General features: G+C 46.7%; 1 protein-coding gene and 1 long non-coding RNA gene across 7 annotated transcripts in view; both read right to left on the bottom strand.

Moving 5' to 3' along the window:
• Positions 1-679: 679 nt before the first annotated feature.
• Positions 680-10472, bottom strand: LOC309622372. The gene is made up of 2 exons (XR_014240775.1): positions 4515-10472; positions 680-3973 (listed from the first exon to the last, which is right to left on the bottom strand). It is a non-coding gene; the product is annotated as an uncharacterized lncRNA (long non-coding RNA).
• Positions 10473-12661: 2189 nt separating this feature from the next.
• LOC309622371 (uncharacterized protein) overlaps positions 12662-26410 on the bottom strand; it is a 33186-nt gene continuing 19437 nt past the window's right edge. The window contains exons 6-10 of one of the 6 annotated variants that reach the window (XR_014240770.1): positions 23878-24597; positions 23157-23350; positions 19137-19410; positions 14183-14402; positions 12662-12874 (exon numbers count right to left, since the gene is read on the bottom strand). Coding sequence is in view for 1 of the 6 variants with exons in the window: in XM_082409455.1 (XP_082265581.1) it covers positions 12862-12874; positions 14183-14402; positions 15253-15580; positions 15907-16084; positions 23878-24179 (1041 nt within the window). In the remaining 5 variants the exon portion in view is untranslated. Of the gene's footprint in view, positions 12875-14182; positions 14403-15252; positions 15583-15906; positions 16085-19136; positions 19411-23156; positions 23351-23877; positions 26369-26410 lie in introns of those variants that run through there. The other 5 variants (XR_014240771.1, XR_014240773.1, XM_082409455.1 and 2 more) reach the window with 5 other exon arrangements.

Below are 26410 nucleotides of genomic sequence, written 5' to 3'. Positions count from 1 at the left end.
CTACGCTTTTAATATGTCATTCCAATGCCAGCTGTCCTCTATGGTTTCTGTAGAGAAATGGGCACAAATCTTACTGAGGAATACTTGTAGGTGAGGAGTTGTTTCTATTGCTGTTTTCAAGGTTCACTCTTTGTCTTTGACTTTTGATAATTTGAGCATGGTGTGCCTAGGTGGGGATCTCTGATTTTATCCTGCTTGGAGTTTGTGGAACTTCTTGGGTGTGTAGAGTCATGTCTTTCCTCCGAGTTTGGAGGTTTTCAGGCATCATTTCTTCAATGATTTCCTGCCCCTTTCTCTCTCTCCTCTGCCTCTGCAAGTGTCATTATGTGTACATTGATAAGCTTGCTGATGCACATAAGTCTCATAGGCTTTGCTCATTATTCTTCATTCTTTGCTTTTCTGCTCCTCTTTTCCTTTCCAGAGACTGGATAGTTCAACTAACCTTTTAAAACTCGCTGATTCTTTTTCTCCTGGTCAAATTTGCTGTTGGACATCTTTTATTAATTTTTCATTTCACTTACTGTGCTTTGCAGCCGAAGAACTTTTATTTTGTCCCTATTTATAATATCTGTCTCTTTGTGATACATCTTTCTCATTGTTTCCTAGTTCTTTGATCATTGTTTCCTTTCGCTCATTGAGTTTATTGAAGACAGTTGACTTAAAATGTATTCTTCTAGTAACCCAAATCCTGTGCTTTACCTCTGACAGTTTAGAGTAATTAATTTTTTCCATGTGAACAGGACACACATTCCTCCCATCCCCTCCAACTTTATGGAAGTATAATTTACAAATAAAATTTCTATATTCACGGTGAACAGTGTGATGCTTGATGTATGTATACATTGTTAAATGATTACCACAGTGAAACTGATTAATACATCTATCACCTCACATAGCTAAAGGTTTTTGGGGGGTGGTGTGTGGGATAAAACTAAGATCTACTGTCTCAGCAAGTCTCCAGCATACCACACAACATCTTAAATTATATCAGCATGCTGTACATTAGATCCCTAGAATGTATTTATCTTATAACTGATCATTTGTACCCTTTGATGAACCACCCCCCAAATAACAAACCTAAACCTGGAGGCATCATGCTTCCTGATTTCATTATTTTACAAAGGTATAGTAATCAAAACAGCATGGTACTGGCATAAGAACAGATATAGACATAGACCAATGGAACAAAATATAGAGCCCAGAAATCAACCCACACATATATGCTCAACTATTTGACAAGAACACACAACGAGGACAGGAGAGTCTCTTCAATAAATGGTGCTGGGAAAACTGGATATCCACATGCAAAGATACTATATTGGACCCTTATCTTACACCATACCCCAAAATGAACTCCAAATGGATTAAAGACTTAAACGTAAGGCCTGAATCTGTAAAACTCCTAGAGGAAAACACAGGGGTAAGCTCCTTGACATAGGTTATGGCAATGATTTTTTTTTGAACTGACACCAAAACAAAGGCAACAAAAACAAAATAAACAAGTGGACTACATCAAACTAAAAAGCTTCTGCACAGCAAAGGAAACAATCGACAAAATGAAAAGGCAACTGACCTATGAAGCAGAAGAAAACATTTGCAAATCATGTTATCTGTTGAGGGGATAATATGCAAAATATATAAGGAATTCAATCAACTCAACATCAAAAAAAAAAACAAAAAAACAAACACAAAACCAACAAATAATTAATAAAAGGGTACACAGTCTGAATATACATTTTTCCAAAGAAGACATACAACTGGCCAATAGGTATAGGAAAATGTGTTCAACATCACTAACCCTGAGGGAAATGCAAATCAAACTGTAATTAAGACATCACACCTATTAGGATGGCTATTTTCAAAAGGACAAGAGATAGCAAGTGTTGGCAAGAGTGTGGTAAAAAGGGAACCCTCGTGCCCTGTTGGTGGGAAAGTAAAATGGTGCGGCCACTATGGACAACGGTATGGAGGTTCCTCAAAAGATTGAAAATAGAACTAGCAGATCAGCCAGCAATCCCACTCCTGAAAACAGATCCAAAGGAGGTGATTTCTGCTCTGCTCTCTTATGCTCATTGCAGCATTATTCACAATAGCCAAGGAATGGAGACAACCTAAGTGTTTTGGGCAGATGAAAGGATCAAGAACATATCATATATATATAAAAGACATATAAATGAATTCTTCTTAAGAATTCATCTGAGGGCTTCCCTGATGGCGCAGTGGTTAAGAATCCACCTGCCAACGCAGGGGACACGGGTTCGAGCCCTGGTCTGGGAAGATCCAGAACAACTAAGCCCGTGCGCCACAACTACTGAGCCCGTGCTCTAGAGCCCGTGAGCCACAACAAGTATCATATGATATCACTTACATGTGGAATCTAATACAAAATGATACAAATGAACTTATTGATATTTACAAAACAGAAACAGACTCACAGACATAGAAAACAAACTTATGTTTACCAAAGGGGAAAGGGGGTGGGGAAGGGATAAATTAGGAGTTTGTGATTAGCAGATATAAACTACTATATATAAAATATATAGGGCTTCCCTGGTGGCGCAGTGGTTGAGAATCTGCCTGCCAATGCAGGGGACACGGGTTCAAGCCCTGGTCTGGGAAGATCCCACGTGCCGCGGAGCAAGCCTGTGCGCCACAACTACTGAGCCTGAGTTCTAGAGCCCGCAAACCACAACTACTGAGCCCGTGGGCCACAACTACTGAAGCCCGCGCACCTAGAGCCCATGCCCCACAACAAGAGACGCCACCACGGTGAGAAGCCCGTGTACCTCAACGAAGAGGAGCCCCCATTCGCCGCAACTAGAGAAAGCCCGCGTGCAGCAACGAAGACCCAACACAGCCAAAAGTAAAAAAAAAAAAAAAATGTTATGGACTGAATTCTGTTCCCCCCAAATTGGTATGTTGAAGCCCTAACCCCCAATGTGACTATATTTGGAGATATGGCCTTCAAGGTTAAACGAGGTCATAAGCTTGGAGCTCTAATCCAATAGGGGGGGTATCCTTATAAGAAAAGGAACAGATGCCACAGAGCTCTCTGTCTCCCCACACTGAACAAAGAAAAGGCCATGTGAGGACACAGTGAGAAGACAGATGTCTGCCAAGGACAAAGGTCTTACCAGGTATAAATTCTTTTAGCAAATTCTAGATTTCCAACTGGATTAAATTGTGCACCTTTGTATCGATTTAATTGTTGCCTCCCTCTGTATTGAAGTTTTCTAATTTCATTCTCTCTGATTCTTTTTGCTTGCTCGTTTGTCACTGGATGTACTTTGTGTGTGTGTGTGTGAGGGGGTGTCCTCTCTAATCTGCTCATATTTATAGATTTCTTCCTTCAGACAGCATCAAATCAGTTTCATTAGGGTTAGGGGCCTCCCCTATGGCAATGGTTGCTTAATAAGTTTTAAGGACTCTGGCTTAAGTTGGGTTTAATTTCATCACCGTGTCACAAAAGTGCCATGGTTGCTCTTCCCTATCATTAGGATGATCAGGATTTTCACTGCAACACAGGCATAGGCAACAGAGTGGCACAGCAGAAGATTGCTGGGCCCCCAAGCCAGAGGTGGGTGGACTGAAAACATCTTCTGCTAGGGTGCTGCCACTTGCGCTGCATGGAATTATTATTATTTTGTCTTTTCTCTCTGTACAAATTCCCTCAGAATATTTTAGATTTCTAGCAGTGCAAATTTACAGCTGTGGGTTTTATCTCCATCTAATCATGAGTGGTCCAGACCTTCTGGGTGGTTATGGGGACAGGGTCGGAGGCCCAGTGACCCACCTCTTGGGCAGCCCAGGAGAGGAGGACATCGCAGGCCATGCAGGACACATGGGGGTTGCATTCTGGAACAGCGTGAACCAGAAGGGTCTGGGGGAAGCGGGCTTTGCAGTATCACGAGGGTGAGGTACCCCCTGGTTCCTAAGCAAGGATGTGATTGGCTTGCTTGAATCGTTCTGCTGGCTGACAAGGAAACACTATTCAGGGATAATAAGCAGGAATGCATCTGGTGCATTTAATAAGAAGCGTTGTTGCTAGAGGACCCTATCTGGCGGAGCAGAGTGGGGAGCGGAATCTGGGATTAGGCCGGTCGAGGCCCTCCCAGTTTTACCAGCCGTCAGCTCAGCACAGAATACTGCCTTTAGCCCTCACCGCACCATCACCCCCTCCCCGCGCACTCACACACAGGGGCCAGTATACCTGGCTGAGGAGAACTCAGTCCCTGGAGATGGAGGGGTGGACCCTGGGGCGGTAGTTCCCCGAACCCCGCCACTTCAGCGCTATTAGGCACCACAGCAACAGAGGGGCTGAAGCAAGGGGGCTCCATCGCAGCTGGTCGTCCCCATCCCCACCACCAACTCCTCTAGGGACTGGCCAGCAGGCAGCGCGCGTGGGCAGCGGTTCAAAAGCGCAGGCCCACATCGGCTCCAGCCGTCTCCTTCTAAGAGGTCGCCCACTCACCCACCGCCCTCCCAGCTCATGGCAGCCTGCCGACCCCGCTTACCAATCGAAGAAGTCCAGAACGACGTCAGGAACATCAGACGAGGAGAGGTTAGAAATCAAAGCGGAATTTCCAGCTGGGTTTCGGGTCGTCGCCCTCCAAGGGCCGGGTCCTGATGAGCAGCAGGAGCACAGCGGCCCGCCGCATGTCGGGACGCCAGAGCTCCGACCGTCGGAGAACCCTGGAGACCGCTGCGGACCGGGAGGAAGAGAGACGAGGTGGGGGGGGGGGGGAGCGGGATAACCAAGAGGAGCGGGGCGCGGACCTCGTGCTTCGGCCAAGAGCCACCTGTAAGGTGAGAACATCGAGGCCAAGGGGAGTGGGGAGGGTGGGGGTCGACCAGCGGCCCTGAGCCAGGGAGCGGCAAGAAGAGCAGCAGCCCAGCAGCTTCACTCCACGCAGCAACCGGACCACGCACCCAGCCGCTGCCCAGAGCGCGGGGTCTGAAGCACGTCCGGCTGCCGCTGGGCGGGCCCCAAGCCCGGCGCACAACTGGCTCCGCCCACCCCGACGGCAAGCGAGCTTAGCCAATCCGGCAGGCGCCGGGACCCATTGAACGAGATGCGCGGTCCCGCCTCCTACCGCAGCCTGTGCGCCGCCCAGCCCTCTGCTCCTTCTGGCGTCCGCAGTCATTCCTTGGTCAGCCCCAGCTCCAGCTCCCTGGCAGCTGGAGAGCTGGGCCTGGGGTCGGCGGCGTGGGGCACCCCGCCCTGCGCCTCCCCTCTGCAAAAACGCAAAATGTGCTTTTCACTTGAAACAGCGTATGCCCAAGAGTTTGCTTTTTGTGGTGAAAGGAGTAATTTGACCGCCCGGGCTGAATCTGCAGTTTGAAAGATCTGGACACCTCTGAGGAATCAGGACATAGTTGACTGGTGGTCATTCCCAGACCCTCGGGCCTCCAGTCAACCAGAGCGCCTGTCCTCTGGAAGGGATAGAGGAGGTTCAACCTGTGCATGTCGTGGCCCGGCTCTGGCCCGTCATCAGGACAGAAATTGGGCTCCAGGAGCCCCCCTCCCATAGCTAAGGGATGCACAGTTGAAGTGAGGGTTCTTGGCTGACAGCATTGAAGGGGAAAAGAAGGCAACGGTCAGTGTATCGGATCTTCAAGGCAGTGAGCCCCTGGAGAGCAGGCCACTGTAATGCTCCAGCATTCTGGCCCCAGCATGTGGGGGAAAAAAGCCTTACATTTTTGCTAGAGGCCTTCTCTTCTTTCCGCTACCCTGAACATTGCCACATAGAATAGAAATATCTCAGAGAAAGAGGAAATGCTTCCACTCATTCACTACCCTTCGTCCTTCCCATCTTGGTACCTTGATGAAGCAAGGTCAGAAAGAGGCTTCTTCAGAGCACATAAGCCAGATGGGCAATGAACAGATAAACCTCAGTCATATTCACCAGCGCTGGACCTCGTGAGGCATGCCATTTAAAAGTGTTGAAATCAAAATGGATTTCAGGTTCACTCTTGGTCAACTAGAATATTCAAACAAACATTCTCCCCCTTCCCCTTTCCTTCAGTATTTGGTGAGAAGAGCTGGGACTGCTTGTGCCCAGCATATTGCAAAGCTTTAGTTGCATGGAACTTCCTGGGGTGGCTGAGTGTTTTGTACAGCTAAAAACTGAACTCTTTACCCCACCTCGACCCCTTCTCAAGCACCCCACTTTTTCTTTTCAACCATTTTAGAATCACACGTTTTTTAAATGTTTCTCTTAATTTCCTTCCTTCTCTTCACCAGCAGAGCATCTTCACACCTTCGTTTCCCCTCTCCTTTCCCCCTCTTTTTCCTTCTATTGCAGTAAGTGCTTTCTTCTCACTTACGGGGCGGATCCACATAGAACTAAGCCACATACTTACGTGGGGGATCCCTCTATAACTAACCATCACAACAGCAGTGGGTCAGCTGAGCCCAGCCCTACTGCTCTTAATCCTGCACCCCTTGTCTCTGGTCACTCAGGCATCCTCGTAGAGACAATACTTGCTTGTCAAAAATGAAAAGGTCATTTCCGATCATTTTGTCCAAGCATCTGCAGTGTATATGGGCGGGGAGGGGTGGGGACACACTTTGGTTTATTCTTTACCCTAAACTACTCTACCTCTCACTTCTAAAATGAAAATATCCCAGTCTTGGACCGCAAGCGCCTAGCCATGCTGCTCTCTCATTCTTCTACTCTCTCTACACGTGTTCTTTTATCTCACTGAGCCCTCCTATTCCTTGGCCTCTCTGGTTTTTGCCCATCTGCACTCTCCCTCTTCTATCTCTCCCTCGTGTCACCATTGATTTGGTTTCGGGTTTCTTTTTTTTTTTTTTTCCTGGCCGTGCCGCGCAGCTTGCTGGGATCGTAGTTCCCAGAACAGGGATCGAACCCGGGCCACGGGCCACTGTCGAGTCCTAACCACTGGACCACCAGGGAATTCCCTGGGGTTTCTCCTCTTTTCCTTCTTTTCCTGATCACACTCAGGCATACTAAGTTGTCAATACATCTACCACCGCTTATTCTTCTACGCTTACAACACCTTCCGTATCTCCACATCCAGTTATCACCCATAGCCAATCAACTGTTGCCTTTCAGTTCTACACACTTCTTCATGTGCTTTCAATACCCCTACCTTAGTCTAGAACTTCAGCATCTCTCACATAAATCACTCCTATAATGAGCACTCCATTCTTCCTCCTCGCTGACCTTTCTTCACATTGCTTTCAGAGTGACATTTCTAAAACACAAATTACATCCCAGATTAGACCCCCATGATGGCTTCTTGTAGCCTTAATAATGAAGTCTCCACTCCTGTCTCTGGGGAAACGCAGATGGCCAATGGGCACATGCACACATGTTCAACATCACTAATCGTCGGGGAAATGCAAATCAAAACCACAATGAGACATCACCTCACAAAAGGACACACGTAACAAATTTTGGAGAGGACGTGGAGAAAAGGCAACCATCCTACACTGTTGGTGGGACTGTAAATTGGTGCAGCCACTGTGGAAAACAGTATGGATATTTCTCAGAAAACTAAAAATAGATCTACCATACGACCCAGCAATTCCACTCCTGAGCATATATCTGTAAAAAAGAAAAACACGAATTCAAAAAGATGCATGCACCCCAATGTTCATAGCATGGTCATTTATAATTGCCAGCGTATGGAAGCAATCTGTGTCCGTCAACAGATGAATGGACAAAGAAGATGTGATGTATATATACAAAGGAATACTAATCAGCCATAAAAAAAGAATTTTGCCATCGGCAGCAACATGGATGGACTTGCAGGGTATTATGTTAAGGGAAACAAGTGAGACAGAGAAAGACAAATACTCAGTAAATTTAAAAGATTTAATAACTGGCTGAATTAATGGACCTAGAAATGAATGTAGAACTGACTTAAGAAAGGGTAAGTGTTCAACAACACACATGCTGCAGAGAGCAGAGAAAGGGCACGGCTTATTTGAATACCACCTAATAAGTTGGTATTACTAGGTCTACAGAGCTAGTGGGCCCTTTTGTGTGCGTCTTAAATGCCAAGTTTATTGTGTATGCAGTAGAGTCATCAAAATTTTCTTACAGGAATTTGGCATGGCCAGAGTTGGGTTTTAGGAAGGTTAACTTAGCAAGTATATGAAGCATGTATCTGTGGGGAAAGACATGGAGGTAGGAGAAGGTTAGGAGACTAGGGCAAAGTTCAGGCAAGAAGTAATGAAGGTAATGATACTAAGAGTTGGCAAGAATGTGGAGCCAATAGAAATCTCATCCTCTGCTGTTGGGAGTATGAACTAGTACAACTGTTTTGAAAGATAATTGGTGTTACCAGTAAGGTTGAACTTGGGCAGACCCTACGACCCAGAAATTTCATGCCTAGGCCTATACTCTAGATCAGGGTTACTCAGCTGTTGACATTTTGGAAAGACAATTCTGGGTTGTAGAGGACTGTCCTGTGCATTGTAGGATGTTTAGCAGTATCCTTGGCCTCCACCCACTAGATGCCAGTAGCACACCCTCAGTTATGACAACCAAAATGTTTCCAGACGTTATCAAATGTCACCCTGGTTGGGGCGGAGGGGGCAGTGCGTAAAATTGCCCTCAACTGAGAAACTACAGAAACTCTTGCATGTGGGCATAGGGGGATATGAGTGAGAAAATTCGTCGCAAGATAATTTGCAAAAGCATAAAACTGGAAACAACCCACATGTCCATCAACAGGAAATAGACACCCTGTGGAATTTTCATACGATGGATAACTATACGGCAATGAAAACTGATTACTACAGTTGCACACATCAACATGGATAAATCTCACAAACACAAAATTGGGGGGGGGGGAGAAAGAGTAAGGCAAGTAATACATCTAGTATAATTACATTCACATAAAATCCAAAATGGACAAGAAATAACATTATTTAAAGGAACATTCCTCTGCCGTGAATGTATAAATAAGTGAATTATTAACAAAGTTCAGGATCGTGGTTACCTCAGGGAAGGAATGAGGGGATGACGCAGGAAGGGCACAGGTGGGCTTCCAAGGCATTAGCCGTGTTCTAGTTCTCAAGCTTGGTGGTGGGTACACAGGTTTTTATATTATTATGATATACCTTACATATATGCTGTATTATCTTCTGTATACATGAACCAGTTCATAATTTGTCAGGAAGTGATGCGGTCTAAAATAACGCAGGAAAATGGAGAGAAAGGCAGCAGAGTAAATAACTAATTGGATGAGACAGAGAGACAGAGAGAGAGAGAGAGGGAAGAGCCAACTTTTAGGTGCCTCTTAGAATCGTTTTAAACTCATTTTCTTCATAGATTTGGTGATGATATCAATTCCTTATCTGTAAACACACACAATTCATTGCTCAGACTTCTAAGAAATGTACATTTTATGCCTCAAAACAGATCCTACTATATGATGTGATTCACAGGACTTGATAATACCACATTTCCCAGAACACCATTGTCTGAGAATCCTGCCCTGTTAGACTTGTAAACGTGTACTCATTTGTATTCCTTGGAGTTATGAGCATCTGAAAATAGGTGGTTTAGAGTAAAAGTGATTCTTCATCATTAACTTTAGTGTCATTAGAATATCCCTAACTGGTACAGAAAACTGTTTCCAACTCCGGCACCCACCCTACCCCTCTGTTTTTCTCCCAATGGTCACCTCTCAGGTAGTGGAATAAAAGGAGATTTTTTCGATCAAATCCTTTCAGATGATGGAGCCATAAGCAAGGAAAATATCAGAACATCCTAACCTTTCCTGGACGAGGCAGAGAGGGACAAGACAGGTCTTTTCCTACAAGGAGCACAAAGTTTTCAAGGTTGAGGGACTCACTGAGAACATCTTTTATACGTGTGGACACAGAAAAACCCACAAACACCCAGAGAAACAGGAAATGCAGGATTCGTCCCTGACCTGATTTAAGGACCGTCTCTCAGAGACTCAGAGAAGCCTGATACGTTAGAGCTACAGCAGACCCTCAGAGCAGCAAGCCTGAGCTTCCTCCCTCAACATGAGAGGCTTCAGGTGCATACATGTGGGTAACGTAGCCCACGTGTCCTGTTCCCTGTATACACAGCCAGCACCTCGTAGATACCTCTCAGTCCTGAGAGTATAACACTGACAGTGCCACTCAGCTCTCAGAAGCACAGACTCAGTGAAGAGGAACACACATGCCTCTTGGGGCTTGGGACATGGGGCCACCTGGGGAGTAAATTCAGGGCCCTAGGGAACTGGAGCTCGGTAAGGGGCAGGGACACGGACTCCCAGCATGCACCAAAAAAGGCGTATCTCAAAAAGAGGTGTGCAGGCGTTTGTCGAAAGTGAACCTCCCGGGACTTCCCTGGCGGCCCAGTGCTTAAGACTCTGCGCTCCCAATGCAGGGGGCACGGGTTCGAACCCTGGTCGGGGATCTGATATCCTGCATGCCACACGACGTGGCCAAAAAATAATTATAAATAAATAAATAAATAAATAAATAAATAAATAAATAAAGTGAACCTCCGAAAATTCTTAAGCCCAGGTAAAGGCCTTTAATATTAACTATAGTTAATACATTAACTGTATTAACACAGAAATACACACATACACACCCTGCTGGCATGGCATGAACCATACAGAAGCAAACCAATTTGAGGCCTTTCGAGGGACCCTACATGGATAAATTTCTACTTGGACTGTTCCTTCATTAAACAATGGTGACAAAAGGCCTTGTGCCGCTTTCTGTTGTTGTTCTAGCCATAAGGAATACCCTGTGTTACTACAGGATAATGCATTTTTAAATGTCAACCCCAGTGACAGGGGAAAGGGTTGCGGATACCTTACACTAACTTCACTTTAACAGACCTTTATCAAGCATCTACGAAGAAGGAAACACAGTGCTTTAGGAGAGAGAAATAAATAAAAGCCTTTAAGTTCCAAACAATTCAGAAGCTCACACGTTAGGCAGCTGGGGAGATACACACGTAAATAAATAATGTTAATCTACCCTAGGATACGTGAGGCACTAGCATAGAAAATAGAAGAAGGTATTGATGCTAACTAGCAAGCTCTCAAGCAGCCTTAACTAAAGATAGAAATAAGGCCTTCTACCCTCAGACCCCTGGTTCTCCCCTTCTATGGTCCTCTGCTCTGCTCAAGTACCACTTCACCTTTTTCCCTTAAAGAAGTTCCAGATATTAGGCCCATTTCCTCCTTTAATTTTCTTTAAATTAGGACATATTTCAGACCTCGACAAAGGTACAGAGAATGCTACACCCATGCAACCATCAGCCGTCTTAAGAAACGTAAGCTTACAAATGAAATTGAAACCCAGTGTACCTCTCCCCAATTGAATTCTCCCTCTCTTTCCATACATTTAACCACCGTCTTAAATAAGTTTATTGTTCTCATACACACCTTTCTGCATACTACATATGTATGCATTACTCCTATGTATGCCTTTTACTACAAATACATGTATCTATAATCAATCTAATAACTTTTGCATGTCTTTAAACTTCATACGTGCATGGTATCATAATGCTTTTATCCTTTTGGAACTAGGTTTCTCCTTCATCTTTTTCTCCCTTCCACTACTGAATCCTTGCCCCTTGTTATAAGCTGAACTGTGTCCCCGCAAAAGATATGTTGAAGTCTTGACCCGCGGAACCTGTAAATGTGACCTTATTTGGAAATCGGGTATTTGCAGGTGTAATAAAGATCAGATGAGGTCACACTGGATTAGGGCGGGCCCTTAATCCAGTATGACTGGCGTCCTCATAAGAAGAGAAAGAACACAGAAACAGAGACACAGGGGAAAACACTATGTAAAGATGAAGAAAGAAATTGGAATCATGCGTTTACAAGCCGAGTGATGCCAAGGATTGACAGCAGCCACCAGAAGCTAGGAGAGAGGCATGGAACAGATTCTCCCTCCGAGCCTCCAGAAGGAACCAACCCTGCCGACACTTTGACCTCAGACTTCTGGCCTCCAGAACTGTCAGAGAATAAGTTTCGGTTGTTTTAAGCCACCTGCTTTGTGGTAATTTGTTACGGTAACCCTAGGAAAGTAACACATCCCTCCGGGAGCTCTCTGTGTCTCAGGCCCCTGAGAATTCTAGTGTCTTCCTCAGTCCAGATCTTACCATCCTGTTCAGTTTACCTGCAACAGTACCAAGTCAGTGAATTAAGGCTGGTCCTACCGTAGGTGTACTTAAACGTTTCCCCCATTGCTCTAAAGCAGTGGTTCTCAAACTTTAGTGTGCTTCAGTAGCACTTGGAGGACTTGTAAAACCCGATGGCTAGCAGCCTACCTTCAGAATATCCAATTCAGTAGGTCTGGAGCAGGGTCTGAGAATTTGCATTTCAAACAAGTTCCCAGCTGCTGCTGCTGCTGCTCCATGGCAGGCCAATAGCGCCATCTGGTCTCCAGGCAAGCTAGGTCGTCCGTCAGGTCCTTTCAATAACACGTACTAGAGGCTGGGCCACCATCTCTCTCGTCACACAACTTGTTTATAATCTAATATTTTAATTTATTTGAGGCTGCAATAAAAGGATTTGAAACAGGCTTACCAAATAGTTGAAAGAAATCCCTTTCAATGACAGTAAGGTGGGCCGAAAGAAATAGAACAAAGATACGTTGGAGTCAGTGTTATTTAGGTTAAAAAAAAAAATCTGCAGCTTATTCATGTCAAACAAGCTTTTATTTTCAATGTGAACAATACTATCAAATTTATCTGTAAAAGGTCAGAATAAAGTCAGATGTCACTTAATATCATTTTGGGATGCTGAACTTTGGAACAAAATTTGCATTGTGGGCTAATGAAAACTAGAATATCCGTGAAGAACAAATTCATCTCTTCTTTCGCCGTCCACTTCTTTTTATGCCTTCCAACTGTAGGATGGGATAAGAGTCAATTAACAATTGTACACCAATAACATGCAGCAGGGACTTTCTAAATATGAGTCAATACTATGTACATCTGTTGGCTCTCCAAGGAGAGAACAAGATGTTTTCTTCTTGTAACCCAGAGCCTTGGTTGTCAGGGTGCACATCATTTCATCACACCAACCTCATCTCTCTCTTGCCCACCACTATAAATGCTAGATTTTTTTCTTGAGAGGCCACTCTGCCATTTAAATGTCTTTCCACCTTAAGAGCCTATGCTCCTTACACAAATCATAAATCCCTTATAATCCCAGACCTTCAGTTTCCGTATCTGTAAAATGAGAATGAGGCTGTTATCAAACATCCACAGGTGTGAACATTAAGAAAGGGAGAAAGAAAGAGCGTGATACTGAGAGAGAGAGAGAGATGAGACAGAGAAAGGAAAAGATGAATGGGTAGAGGAAGGAGAAACTAAGATTGAATTACCGACTCAGGGATAGCCAATAATCTTACTATGGCTAATTTTCTCTTCTTTTGAATAAAAAATCTAAATTGAACTAATATTTGTGAACTACTCATGAAATGCAGTCTTATGTGAAATCCTTAACGTTTTACTACTTTGTAAGGAGTCACCTTCTCAAAGGCATTGTTATTCCAAGAGACTCCATTTCTGTGGCCAGGGGATGAAGGTACCGCTAGTGCACAGCTTACTCGCTTTAGCTGCTTCTTCTGGTGACCATTCTCTAAAAATATAGGTCTCTATATTTTAGACCTCTAAAAACATATAGGTCTCTATTTCCAGGTCTGATAAATTTCCCATCTGTAGTAGTCTTAAAGCTACAGGACAAAGGACTTGCGGCTGCAAATGAAATACTTTTCAGAACACACTTCCTTCTATATCATCTAGAATACAAGTCCATTAGTAACATTAAACTGTTTTTCCAAAACTAAATTTCAACAATTTTTTCTTATTTACTTTACAAAAAAAATTTAAAACACGATAGATAGCTAGTGGGAAGCAGCTGCATAGCACAGGGAGATCAGCTCGGAGCTCTGTGACCACCTAGAGGGGTGGGATAGGGAGGATGGGAGGGAGACGCAAGAGGGAGGAGATATGGGGATATAGGTATACGTATAGCTGATTGACTTTGTTATAAAGCAGAAACTAACACACCACTGTAAAGCAATTATACTCCAATAAAGATGTTAAAAAAATAAACCAAAAATAAATTAAGTATGTAAACAAAACAAAACAAAACATAAAGCTGTTAGTAACAGGTATATGTCAGGAATGGTTGCACTATACAATAATACCTGTATTCTCCAGAGCTGCCCTCTGCTGAGACCGTACCCACTTTGGGTCCTTCTTCTGCTTTTTCCTTTCCATCCTCTTTCTCTTCCTCAGCATTTTCATACTGATGTGCACTCTCTTCTTTAGTGTCGAATGATACGGACTTTGGCATCACAAGGTGGTGGGAAACATTTCCCGATTTAAAATCAGCAGCAGAATCTAGTTCTCTGCCCTCAGGAGGTTCTGGAGAAGAGAAATATGTCAAAACATAAATAAATAAATAAATAAATAAATAAATAAATAAATAAATAAAAAGAAGAGCTGGCCATGTTCCTACTGGTTGATACAACACTTCCATGGGCCTCACAGTTCTGCTGCTTGACAGTTTTCACAACATTTTTCCCCTCCTTCCAGTAGATCTCACACACTGTGCTGCTGATTATTTCTGGCCCTTTGGAGAAGGGATCGAAATCATTTGATTCTCAGAGCATTTTTGTATGTTTCTGCCAGAACGTCACTGGAAAATGTTCACCCGATTTAAAGACAAGTTCTACCGCGAAGCTCACTGATTCCTCAACCACTGAAAAGTGCCCCTGTGACCTTTCATCATTTTCTCAGGTCATCCTACTGAGAATCTTTACATTTTTAGAAGCCCGTCAACCAAAAGTGAGGCATGCCATTTGTTCGCCCCTAGGTTGGTAGAGAGCAGCATACTTTTTCTCAAGATCATAAAGGTCTTTAGAGAATTGGGCTTCTACTTGTGCATATCGTGCCTGAAGGTTTTTGAGAGCTTTGACCCGCTGCTTAACCGCCAGAGGCCAGCGCTGAGCGCGGCCTGCCTTTCAGGCCGATGCCCCAGCAGGGGCTGCAAGGGCCTGGGGACTGGGCCGCCCCTCGCCAGCCTCGGCCCCGTCGTCAGGTCCACACGCCCCAGCCTCCCAGGACTCGGAGGCATCAGCCAGGACCTCGCCCGCCCAGAACTCGGCCGCCGCCGCCGGTTCCTCTGCCTTCTGGGATGCCGCCCCCTCTGCAGGTTCCTGCGGCTCCCAGGGCGGGGTGCCCTCTGCCTGGTACCCGCCCCGCCAGACCTCACCTGCCTCTCCCAGGTCTTCCTGCTCCTGAGGAGGCGCGGCATCCTCTGCAGGGTCCGAGAGCCGTCGGGAGCGGCGCCTGACCATCACGCGGCCGGCGTGGGGCCCGACCAGGACACGGTAGTTGTAGTGGCTGTGGTGCACACGGCAATGGACCGGATCCCGGAACAGGGACTGAAACTGCGCCATGGGGGGCCCGTGGCCCGCGACCACTCCCGCGCCCTCGTGCCCATTCTCGTCCTCCTCTTGTGTCTCTTCCTCCTCCTCGACCTCTTCCTCAGTTTCGTCTCCCTCTTCTGACTGGTACTCATCCTCCTCCTGGTCCTCGATCTCTAATTCAAAAATTTCCTCCTCCTCCTCCTCCTCCTCCTCCGTCTCCTCCTCCTCCTCCTCCTCCTCCACCTCCTCCTCCTCCTCCTCCTCCTCCTCCTCCTCCTCCTCCTCCTCCTCAACCAGCTCTACATCCCAGTCTTCTTCCACTGCGGCCTGGGCGGCCTCCTGCCCACCATCCTCCCCGTGAAGGGCTCTGGAGAGCCCCAGGGAGGCCAGAAGGGCCGCGGCCCCCTCGGCTCCATCCATCCCTCCCGAAGGGGATGCGCGGACCCCGAGGGGACTGGGGTCGCCACCCGCCCCGCCACCAGCTCCGGCCTGGCCACCTGGGATCGGCCCTCGCTCCTCTGTGGCAGACATGGCAGGACGGACGCGCCACACACGGATCGGGCTGCAGTGAAGATCGCGGGGAAGATGGCGGCCGCCGGGCTGAGTATCGCTGAGGGAGGGGACGCTGTTGGCAGCGGGGCCTCCGGCACGGGGTGGGGGCTGCAGAGAAGCCGGCTGCACAGGGGACAAGAGTCTGCGAAGATGCCTCTGGGGGCCCCGCCACGGGAAGGGCAGACCGCCGGCCTGTGGAGCGCCCCACCGAGACTGCGCCGAGGCCGCTGCGCACAGGGCGGGAAAGAGCCTGACTGGCTGGCGACGGGAGGCGGACCTTGGAAGGGTCAACCAAGGGCCACTTCCTCCAGCGCCGGCTCTAAGCTCATTTGCCAGCAGCCAAGGATTGACAGCACCGCCGTCCAATGAGTGACCAAGGTCTTCAGCTTCCCTGGAAGCCTTAAAGGCCCAGCTCACCCTGAGCCTCCGTGAGCCCACAGGAATCCCTTCCTTTTCATTCCACCACTGCAAGAGCAAAGCTACAGTGTCCCTATAGGGCGGCGCCCTGGGGTATGGGAACCTGCATGTGTTCCCCAATTGCCACCCTGGGGCAGCTCACGCTGACTGAGACACACTTAGTTCAAAAACGAGAGAGAGAGAGAAGGTGTATAGATCAAATCTCAGCAACGCTTAAAACCTCCCACAAGAGAGAGCAAGAGAATTTGGAGGTTTTAATGCGGTTAAAGCTACTTAGAAAAGGACATACAAAGTCGATATGGATGCAGTGAGAATGGAGAGTGGAGAGAAAGCAGTAAAGACAGGAGCCGGACAGTGTTTCATCAGGGCTCCCCAATTCACTTCCAGCCGCCAAGAAGTGAAGACAGAGAGAGAGAGGGAAGAGAGAGACACAGAGACAGAGACAGAGACAGAGACAGAGAGAGATACTTCTTTTAAAGACTGGGCTGAAAAAAAAAAAAAAAAAAGACTGGGCTGAGCACCTGCTCTGCACTGGATTGTGTACATCCCCTGCCTCCCCAATTCATACGATGAAGCCCGTCCCCCACCCCACCCCGCCCCCAGGAGATGGTATTTGGAGACTGGGTCTTTGGTAGGTCATTCAGTTTCGGTAAGGTCAGGAGGCTGCGGTCCACACGTTGGGATCACTGCCCTTACAGGAAGAGACCATAGATGGTGCTCTCCGCCCACCACCCCAACGTGAAGCCACAGGAAGAAGGCGGCTATCTTCAAGCCAAAACGAGGGCCCTCACCAAGAACTCCACCATGCTGGCACCCTGACCTTGGGCTTCCTAGCCTCCAGAACTGTAGGAAATAAACCAATGTCTTGTTTAAGCCGCCCAGCCTATGGCATTTTATTAGGGCAGCCTGAGCAGACTAATACAGCATGGCACACGTTAACAGGACAGGCTTCCTAGAATGATTTCTCGGTCAACAGTCCGAGACTTTTTGTTGTACTCAGCCCCACTTAGCCGAGTGGTCAAGGGTAACGAATGCTTAAAACGAGGAAGAAATCGGCAACTATTTTATGCTAATCCCACTTACTATTGTCGCTGGGCACAGAAGCAAGAGTGGGTGTTAGCTGTAACTTCACGTTCAGGAGAACATAAGCTATGTCCCTTACTTCCAGTAAGCACACCGCCTTGGGATCCAGGACATCTAATTTGACAGACCCTAACGTTTCACGGATGGGAAGCACACATTCTGCACTGCGCTCCTGGGAAGGTTGGCGAGAAGAGCTGTTGTTGCCACCCTGAGTCAGTATGGACCCCTACCCCAAGTTGGGTTCAAAGGTCAATCAAGACTGGTGACACCACACACACACACACACACACACACACACACACACTACCGAGACGCGATGCAAAGTGTATTCCTTACATGAGGAGGCTTCTGGGGGGAGAGCAGGGTAGCCTTTTCAAGCTGCTCCAAAAAAGACTTGAGAGAGTCAGGAAAGGAAGAAATTGCTTTGGGAGTTCTACTGTGATTAGTGGATGGGGCCAGCATGACAGTTCCCTTGTGCTGGCAGTAGCTAGTGTAGTTTGACGCCCACTCCTCCTCCCCTCCACCCTACAACCGCGCCAAAGGAGAGAGTGTGGGGCATTGGGGAAGAGGGAGGCTTGACGTTTAAAAGCCCTCAGCAGTCAAACATCAAAGGACGCAGTCAGACGCTATACTACAATTCACCTCTGGCGTGTGACTGGCGACTGAAACGTGCCATTTTCGTGTAATGGAATTTGAACTTGTGGAAGTAAGCCACTCTGGAACTCTGAGTCCTGCAGCCTAAGGCCGGGTAGGGAGGCAAAAGGTCCACTGAATGCCGTTCAAGAGCCCAGCGTTGTGTATCCTGAGAAGTAAAATGCATGCCTCGGTCACCATCAATAAGGCCCGGAACTCCAAAGCCAAGAAGGAGGGTCTTGGCAAAGCCCTGCATAGTGGCTTTAGTATATATAGAGACACGTGTGACCTGGATTTATAAGTTGGGAGTCTGTGGGCCAAGAGATTCCCAGGGCTCTTTACCCCAAAGGGGACAGGACAGTTTTACACAAGGAAACGTCGTTGCTGCCATGGGCCGGACCAGACAGCCAGACCGACGACAATGGCCTGATTGTCTATGAAAATGTGCAGACGGGGCTAACTGTTGGCCAGAGCATCCAGCGCTAAGGTGACTGCCTGAAGTTCACTCACTTGTGCTGTCTTTTCGTTGAACAGTTTTATCTATGGTTATTGTATTGATTACTGACAGGGAAAGACTTTTCCTGACCTTTTCCTATTTATTTTCCACATGTCAGCCTTTTTTTGTTCCTTCACCCCTCAATTACTGTATTTCGCTGTTATTAATTTCATTTTTCTAGTGTACAAAGTGATTCTTTATCACTCCTTTCTCTGTACCTTTTTTAGTTTTTTTATAGTGCTGGAGCTTTTTGTGGGGGCAGTGTCGGTGGTTACACTGGGAGTTACAATTAATATCTTAACTTTATAATAATCAAGTTTGTATTAATACGGAGATAGTTGCAATAGTATTCAAAAACTCTGCTTTTCCCCAGCTCTGCCACATTTCTTTATTTAATTATGGTGACACATGGCATGTTTGTATATTTGGTGCCCATTAACAGAGATTTATAGTTAATGCTTTATACATTTGTATTTTCAATCATATATGAGAACAAAAAGAGGAGATACAAACCAAAAGTACAGCAATACTGGCTTTTGCGTTTACCTGTGTAGTTACCTTGGCCTTTGTGGTTTATTTCTTCATATTGCTTCAGATAGGTGCCCAGCATTATTTCAATTCAGCCTGAAGGACTCCTTTTAGTACTTTCTGTAGGGCAAGCTTACTAGCTATGTACTCTCTCAGTTTTTGTTTGTCTTGGAATGTCTTTAACTCCCCTTCGTTTTCCCCACATATAGAATTCTTGGTTGAAAGGGTATTTTTGTTCATTTGTTCTACGCTTTTAATATGTCATTCCAATGCCAGCTGTCCTCTATGGTTTCTGTAGAGAAATGGGCACAAATCTTACTGAGGAATACTTGTAGGTGAGGAGTTGTTTCTATTGCTGTTTTCAAGGTTCACTCTTTGTCTTTGACTTTTGATAATTTGAGCATGGTGTGCCTAGGTGGGGATCTCTGATTTTATCCTGCTTGGAGTTTGTGGAACTTCTTGGGTGTGTAGAGTCATGTCTTTCCTCCGAGTTTGGAGGTTTTCAGGCATCATTTCTTCAATGATTTCCTGCCCCTTTCTCTCTCTCCTCTGCCTCTGCAAGTGTCATTATGTGTACATTGATAAGCTTGCTGATGCACATAAGTCTCATAGGCTTTGCTCATTATTCTTCATTCTTTGCTTTTCTGCTCCTCTTTTCCTTTCCAGAGACTGGATAGTTCAACTAACCTTTTAAAACTCGCTGATTCTTTTTCTCCTGGTCAAATTTGCTGTTGGACATCTTTTATTAATTTTTCATTTCACTTACTGTGCTTTGCAGCCGAAGAACTTTTATTTTGTCCCTATTTATAATATCTGTCTCTTTGTGATACATCTTTCTCATTGTTTCCTAGTTCTTTGATCATTGTTTCCTTTCGCTCATTGAGTTTATTGAAGACAGTTGACTTAAAATGTATTCTTCTAGTAACCCAAATCCTGTGCTTTACCTCTGACAGTTTAGAGTAATTAATTTTTTCCATGTGAACAGGACACACATTCCTCCCATCCCCTCCAACTTTATGGAAGTATAATTTACAAATAAAATTTCTATATTCACGGTGAACAGTGTGATGCTTGATGTATGTATACATTGTTAAATGATTACCACAGTGAAACTGATTAATACATCTATCACCTCACATAGCTAAAGGTTTTTGGGGGGTGGTGTGTGGGATAAAACTAAGATCTACTGTCTCAGCAAGTCTCCAGCATACCACACAACATCTTAAATTATATCAGCATGCTGTACATTAGATCCCTAGAATGTATTTATCTTATAACTGATCATTTGTACCCTTTGATGAACCACCCCCCAAATAACAAACCTAAACCTGGAGGCATCATGCTTCCTGATTTCATTATTTTACAAAGGTATAGTAATCAAAACAGCATGGTACTGGCATAAGAACAGATATAGACATAGACCAATGGAACAAAATATAGAGCCCAGAAATCAACCCACACATATATGCTCAACTATTTGACAAGAACACACAACGAGGACAGGAGAGTCTCTTCAATAAATGGTGCTGGGAAAACTGGATATCCACATGCAAAGATACTATATTGGACCCTTATCTTACACCATACCCCAAAATGAACTCCAAATGGATTAAAGACTTAAACGTAAGGCCTGAATCTGTAAAACTCCTAGAGGAAAACACAGGGGTAAGCTCCTTGACATAGGTTATGGCAATGATTTTTTTTTGAACTGACACCAAAACAAAGGCAACAAAAACAAAATAAACAAGTGGACTACATCAAACTAAAAAGCTTCTGCACAGCAAAGGAAACAATCGACAAAATGAAAAGGCAACTGACCTATGAAGCAGAAGAAAACATTTGCAAATCATGTTATCTGTTGAGGGGATAATATGCAAAATATATAAGGAATTCAATCAACTCAACATCAAAAAAAAAAACAAAAAAACAAACACAAAACCAACAAATAATTAATAAAAGGGTACACAGTCTGAATATACATTTTTCCAAAGAAGACATACAACTGGCCAATAGGTATAGGAAAATGTGTTCAACATCACTAACCCTGAGGGAAATGCAAATCAAACTGTAATTAAGACATCACACCTATTAGGATGGCTATTTTCAAAAGGACAAGAGATAGCAAGTGTTGGCAAGAGTGTGGTAAAAAGGGAACCCTCGTGCCCTGTTGGTGGGAAAGTAAAATGGTGCGGCCACTATGGACAACGGTATGGAGGTTCCTCAAAAGATTGAAAATAGAACTAGCAGATCAGCCAGCAATCCCACTCCTGAAAACAGATCCAAAGGAGGTGATTTCTGCTCTGCTCTCTTATGCTCATTGCAGCATTATTCACAATAGCCAAGGAATGGAGACAACCTAAGTGTTTTGGGCAGATGAAAGGATCAAGAACATATCATATATATATAAAAGACATATAAATGAATTCTTCTTAAGAATTCATCTGAGGGCTTCCCTGATGGCGCAGTGGTTAAGAATCCACCTGCCAACGCAGGGGACACGGGTTCGAGCCCTGGTCTGGGAAGATCCAGAACAACTAAGCCCGTGCGCCACAACTACTGAGCCCGTGCTCTAGAGCCCGTGAGCCACAACAAGTATCATATGATATCACTTACATGTGGAATCTAATACAAAATGATACAAATGAACTTATTGATATTTACAAAACAGAAACAGACTCACAGACATAGAAAACAAACTTATGTTTACCAAAGGGGAAAGGGGGTGGGGAAGGGATAAATTAGGAGTTTGTGATTAGCAGATATAAACTACTATATATAAAATATATAGGGCTTCCCTGGTGGCGCAGTGGTTGAGAATCTGCCTGCCAATGCAGGGGACACGGGTTCAAGCCCTGGTCTGGGAAGATCCCACGTGCCGCGGAGCAAGCCTGTGCGCCACAACTACTGAGCCTGAGTTCTAGAGCCCGCAAACCACAACTACTGAGCCCGTGGGCCACAACTACTGAAGCCCGCGCACCTAGAGCCCATGCCCCACAACAAGAGACGCCACCACGGTGAGAAGCCCGTGTACCTCAACGAAGAGGAGCCCCCATTCGCCGCAACTAGAGAAAGCCCGCGTGCAGCAACGAAGACCCAACACAGCCAAAAGTAAAAAAAAAAAAAAAATGTTATGGACTGAATTCTGTTCCCCCCAAATTGGTATGTTGAAGCCCTAACCCCCAATGTGACTATATTTGGAGATATGGCCTTCAAGGTTAAACGAGGTCATAAGCTTGGAGCTCTAATCCAATAGGGGGGGTATCCTTATAAGAAAAGGAACAGATGCCACAGAGCTCTCTGTCTCCCCACACTGAACAAAGAAAAGGCCATGTGAGGACACAGTGAGAAGACAGATGTCTGCCAAGGACAAAGGTCTTACCAGGTATAAATTCTTTTAGCAAATTCTAGATTTCCAACTGGATTAAATTGTGCACCTTTGTATCGATTTAATTGTTGCCTCCCTCTGTATTGAAGTTTTCTAATTTCATTCTCTCTGATTCTTTTTGCTTGCTCGTTTGTCACTGGATGTACTTTGTGTGTGTGTGTGTGAGGGGGTGTCCTCTCTAATCTGCTCATATTTATAGATTTCTTCCTTCAGACAGCATCAAATCAGTTTCATTAGGGTTAGGGGCCTCCCCTATGGCAATGGTTGCTTAATAAGTTTTAAGGACTCTGGCTTAAGTTGGGTTTAATTTCATCACCGTGTCACAAAAGTGCCATGGTTGCTCTTCCCTATCATTAGGATGATCAGGATTTTCACTGCAACACAGGCATAGGCAACAGAGTGGCACAGCAGAAGATTGCTGGGCCCCCAAGCCAGAGGTGGGTGGACTGAAAACATCTTCTGCTAGGGTGCTGCCACTTGCGCTGCATGGAATTATTATTATTTTGTCTTTTCTCTCTGTACAAATTCCCTCAGAATATTTTAGATTTCTAGCAGTGCAAATTTACAGCTGTGGGTTTTATCTCCATCTAATCATGAGTGGTCCAGACCTTCTGGGTGGTTATGGGGACAGGGTCGGAGGCCCAGTGACCCACCTCTTGGGCAGCCCAGGAGAGGAGGACATCGCAGGCCATGCAGGACACATGGGGGTTGCATTCTGGAACAGCGTGAACCAGAAGGGTCTGGGGGAAGCGGGCTTTGCAGTATCACGAGGGTGAGGTACCCCCTGGTTCCTAAGCAAGGATGTGATTGGCTTGCTTGAATCGTTCTGCTGGCTGACAAGGAAACACTATTCAGGGATAATAAGCAGGAATGCATCTGGTGCATTTAATAAGAAGCGTTGTTGCTAGAGGACCCTATCTGGCGGAGCAGAGTGGGGAGCGGAATCTGGGATTAGGCCGGTCGAGGCCCTCCCAGTTTTACCAGCCGTCAGCTCAGCACAGAATACTGCCTTTAGCCCTCACCGCACCATCACCCCCTCCCCGCGCACTCACACACAGGGGCCAGTATACCTGGCTGAGGAGAACTCAGTCCCTGGAGATGGAGGGGTGGACCCTGGGGCGGTAGTTCCCCGAACCCCGCCACTTCAGCGCTATTAGGCACCACAGCAACAGAGGGGCTGAAGCAAGGGGGCTCCATCGCAGCTGGTCGTCCCCATCCCCACCACCAACTCCTCTAGGGACTGGCCAGCAGGCAGCGCGCGTGGGCAGCGGTTCAAAAGCGCAGGCCCACATCGGCTCCAGCCGTCTCCTTCTAAGAGGTCGCCCACTCACCCACCGCCCTCCCAGCTCATGGCAGCCTGCCGACCCCGCTTACCAATCGAAGAAGTCCAGAACGACGTCAGGAACATCAGACGAGGAGAGGTTAGAAATCAAAGCGGAATTTCCAGCTGGGTTTCGGGTCGTCGCCCTCCAAGGGCCGGGTCCTGATGAGCAGCAGGAGCACAGCGGCCCGCCGCATGTCGGGACGCCAGAGCTCCGACCGTCGGAGAACCCTGGAGACCGCTGCGGACCGGGAGGAAGAGAGACGAGGTGGGGGGGGGGGGGAGCGGGATAACCAAGAGGAGCGGGGCGCGGACCTCGTGCTTCGGCCAAGAGCCACCTGTAAGGTGAGAACATCGAGGCCAAGGGGAGTGGGGAGGGTGGGGGTCGACCAGCGGCCCTGAGCCAGGGAGCGGCAAGAAGAGCAGCAGCCCAGCAGCTTCACTCCACGCAGCAACCGGACCACGCACCCAGCCGCTGCCCAGAGCGCGGGGTCTGAAGCACGTCCGGCTGCCGCTGGGCGGGCCCCAAGCCCGGCGCACAACTGGCTCCGCCCACCCCGACGGCAAGCGAGCTTAGCCAATCCGGCAGGCGCCGGGACCCATTGAACGAGATGCGCGGTCCCGCCTCCTACCGCAGCCTGTGCGCCGCCCAGCCCTCTGCTCCTTCTGGCGTCCGCAGTCATTCCTTGGTCAGCCCCAGCTCCAGCTCCCTGGCAGCTGGAGAGCTGGGCCTGGGGTCGGCGGCGTGGGGCACCCCGCCCTGCGCCTCCCCTCTGCAAAAACGCAAAATGTGCTTTTCACTTGAAACAGCGTATGCCCAAGAGTTTGCTTTTTGTGGTGAAAGGAGTAATTTGACCGCCCGGGCTGAATCTGCAGTTTGAAAGATCTGGACACCTCTGAGGAATCAGGACATAGTTGACTGGTGGTCATTCCCAGACCCTCGGGCCTCCAGTCAACCAGAGCGCCTGTCCTCTGGAAGGGATAGAGGAGGTTCAACCTGTGCATGTCGTGGCCCGGCTCTGGCCCGTCATCAGGACAGAAATTGGGCTCCAGGAGCCCCCCTCCCATAGCTAAGGGATGCACAGTTGAAGTGAGGGTTCTTGGCTGACAGCATTGAAGGGGAAAAGAAGGCAACGGTCAGTGTATCGGATCTTCAAGGCAGTGAGCCCCTGGAGAGCAGGCCACTGTAATGCTCCAGCATTCTGGCCCCAGCATGTGGGGGAAAAAAGCCTTACATTTTTGCTAGAGGCCTTCTCTTCTTTCCGCTACCCTGAACATTGCCACATAGAATAGAAATATCTCAGAGAAAGAGGAAATGCTTCCACTCATTCACTACCCTTCGTCCTTCCCATCTTGGTACCTTGATGAAGCAAGGTCAGAAAGAGGCTTCTTCAGAGCACATAAGCCAGATGGGCAATGAACAGATAAACCTCAGTCATATTCACCAGCGCTGGACCTCGTGAGGCATGCCATTTAAAAGTGTTGAAATCAAAATGGATTTCAGGTTCACTCTTGGTCAACTAGAATATTCAAACAAACATTCTCCCCCTTCCCCTTTCCTTCAGTATTTGGTGAGAAGAGCTGGGACTGCTTGTGCCCAGCATATTGCAAAGCTTTAGTTGCATGGAACTTCCTGGGGTGGCTGAGTGTTTTGTACAGCTAAAAACTGAACTCTTTACCCCACCTCGACCCCTTCTCAAGCACCCCACTTTTTCTTTTCAACCATTTTAGAATCACACGTTTTTTAAATGTTTCTCTTAATTTCCTTCCTTCTCTTCACCAGCAGAGCATCTTCACACCTTCGTTTCCCCTCTCCTTTCCCCCTCTTTTTCCTTCTATTGCAGTAAGTGCTTTCTTCTCACTTACGGGGCGGATCCACATAGAACTAAGCCACATACTTACGTGGGGGATCCCTCTATAACTAACCATCACAACAGCAGTGGGTCAGCTGAGCCCAGCCCTACTGCTCTTAATCCTGCACCCCTTGTCTCTGGTCACTCAGGCATCCTCGTAGAGACAATACTTGCTTGTCAAAAATGAAAAGGTCATTTCCGATCATTTTGTCCAAGCATCTGCAGTGTATATGGGCGGGGAGGGGTGGGGACACACTTTGGTTTATTCTTTACCCTAAACTACTCTACCTCTCACTTCTAAAATGAAAATATCCCAGTCTTGGACCGCAAGCGCCTAGCCATGCTGCTCTCTCATTCTTCTACTCTCTCTACACGTGTTCTTTTATCTCACTGAGCCCTCCTATTCCTTGGCCTCTCTGGTTTTTGCCCATCTGCACTCTCCCTCTTCTATCTCTCCCTCGTGTCACCATTGATTTGGTTTCGGGTTTCTTTTTTTTTTTTTTTCCTGGCCGTGCCGCGCAGCTTGCTGGGATCGTAGTTCCCAGAACAGGGATCGAACCCGGGCCACGGGCCACTGTCGAGTCCTAACCACTGGACCACCAGGGAATTCCCTGGGGTTTCTCCTCTTTTCCTTCTTTTCCTGATCACACTCAGGCATACTAAGTTGTCAATACATCTACCACCGCTTACTCTTCTACGCTTACAACACCTTCCGTATCTCCACATCCAGTTA

The sequence above is a fragment of the Balaenoptera borealis genome, assembly GCF_965194805.1.
Source record: "Balaenoptera borealis genome assembly, contig: HAP1_SCAFFOLD_2310, whole genome shotgun sequence".
NCBI lineage: Eukaryota > Metazoa > Chordata > Mammalia > Artiodactyla > Balaenopteridae > Balaenoptera > Balaenoptera borealis.
The sequence above is the reverse complement of the archived record's forward strand: the minus strand, read 5'-3'. Positions and strand labels throughout refer to the sequence as shown.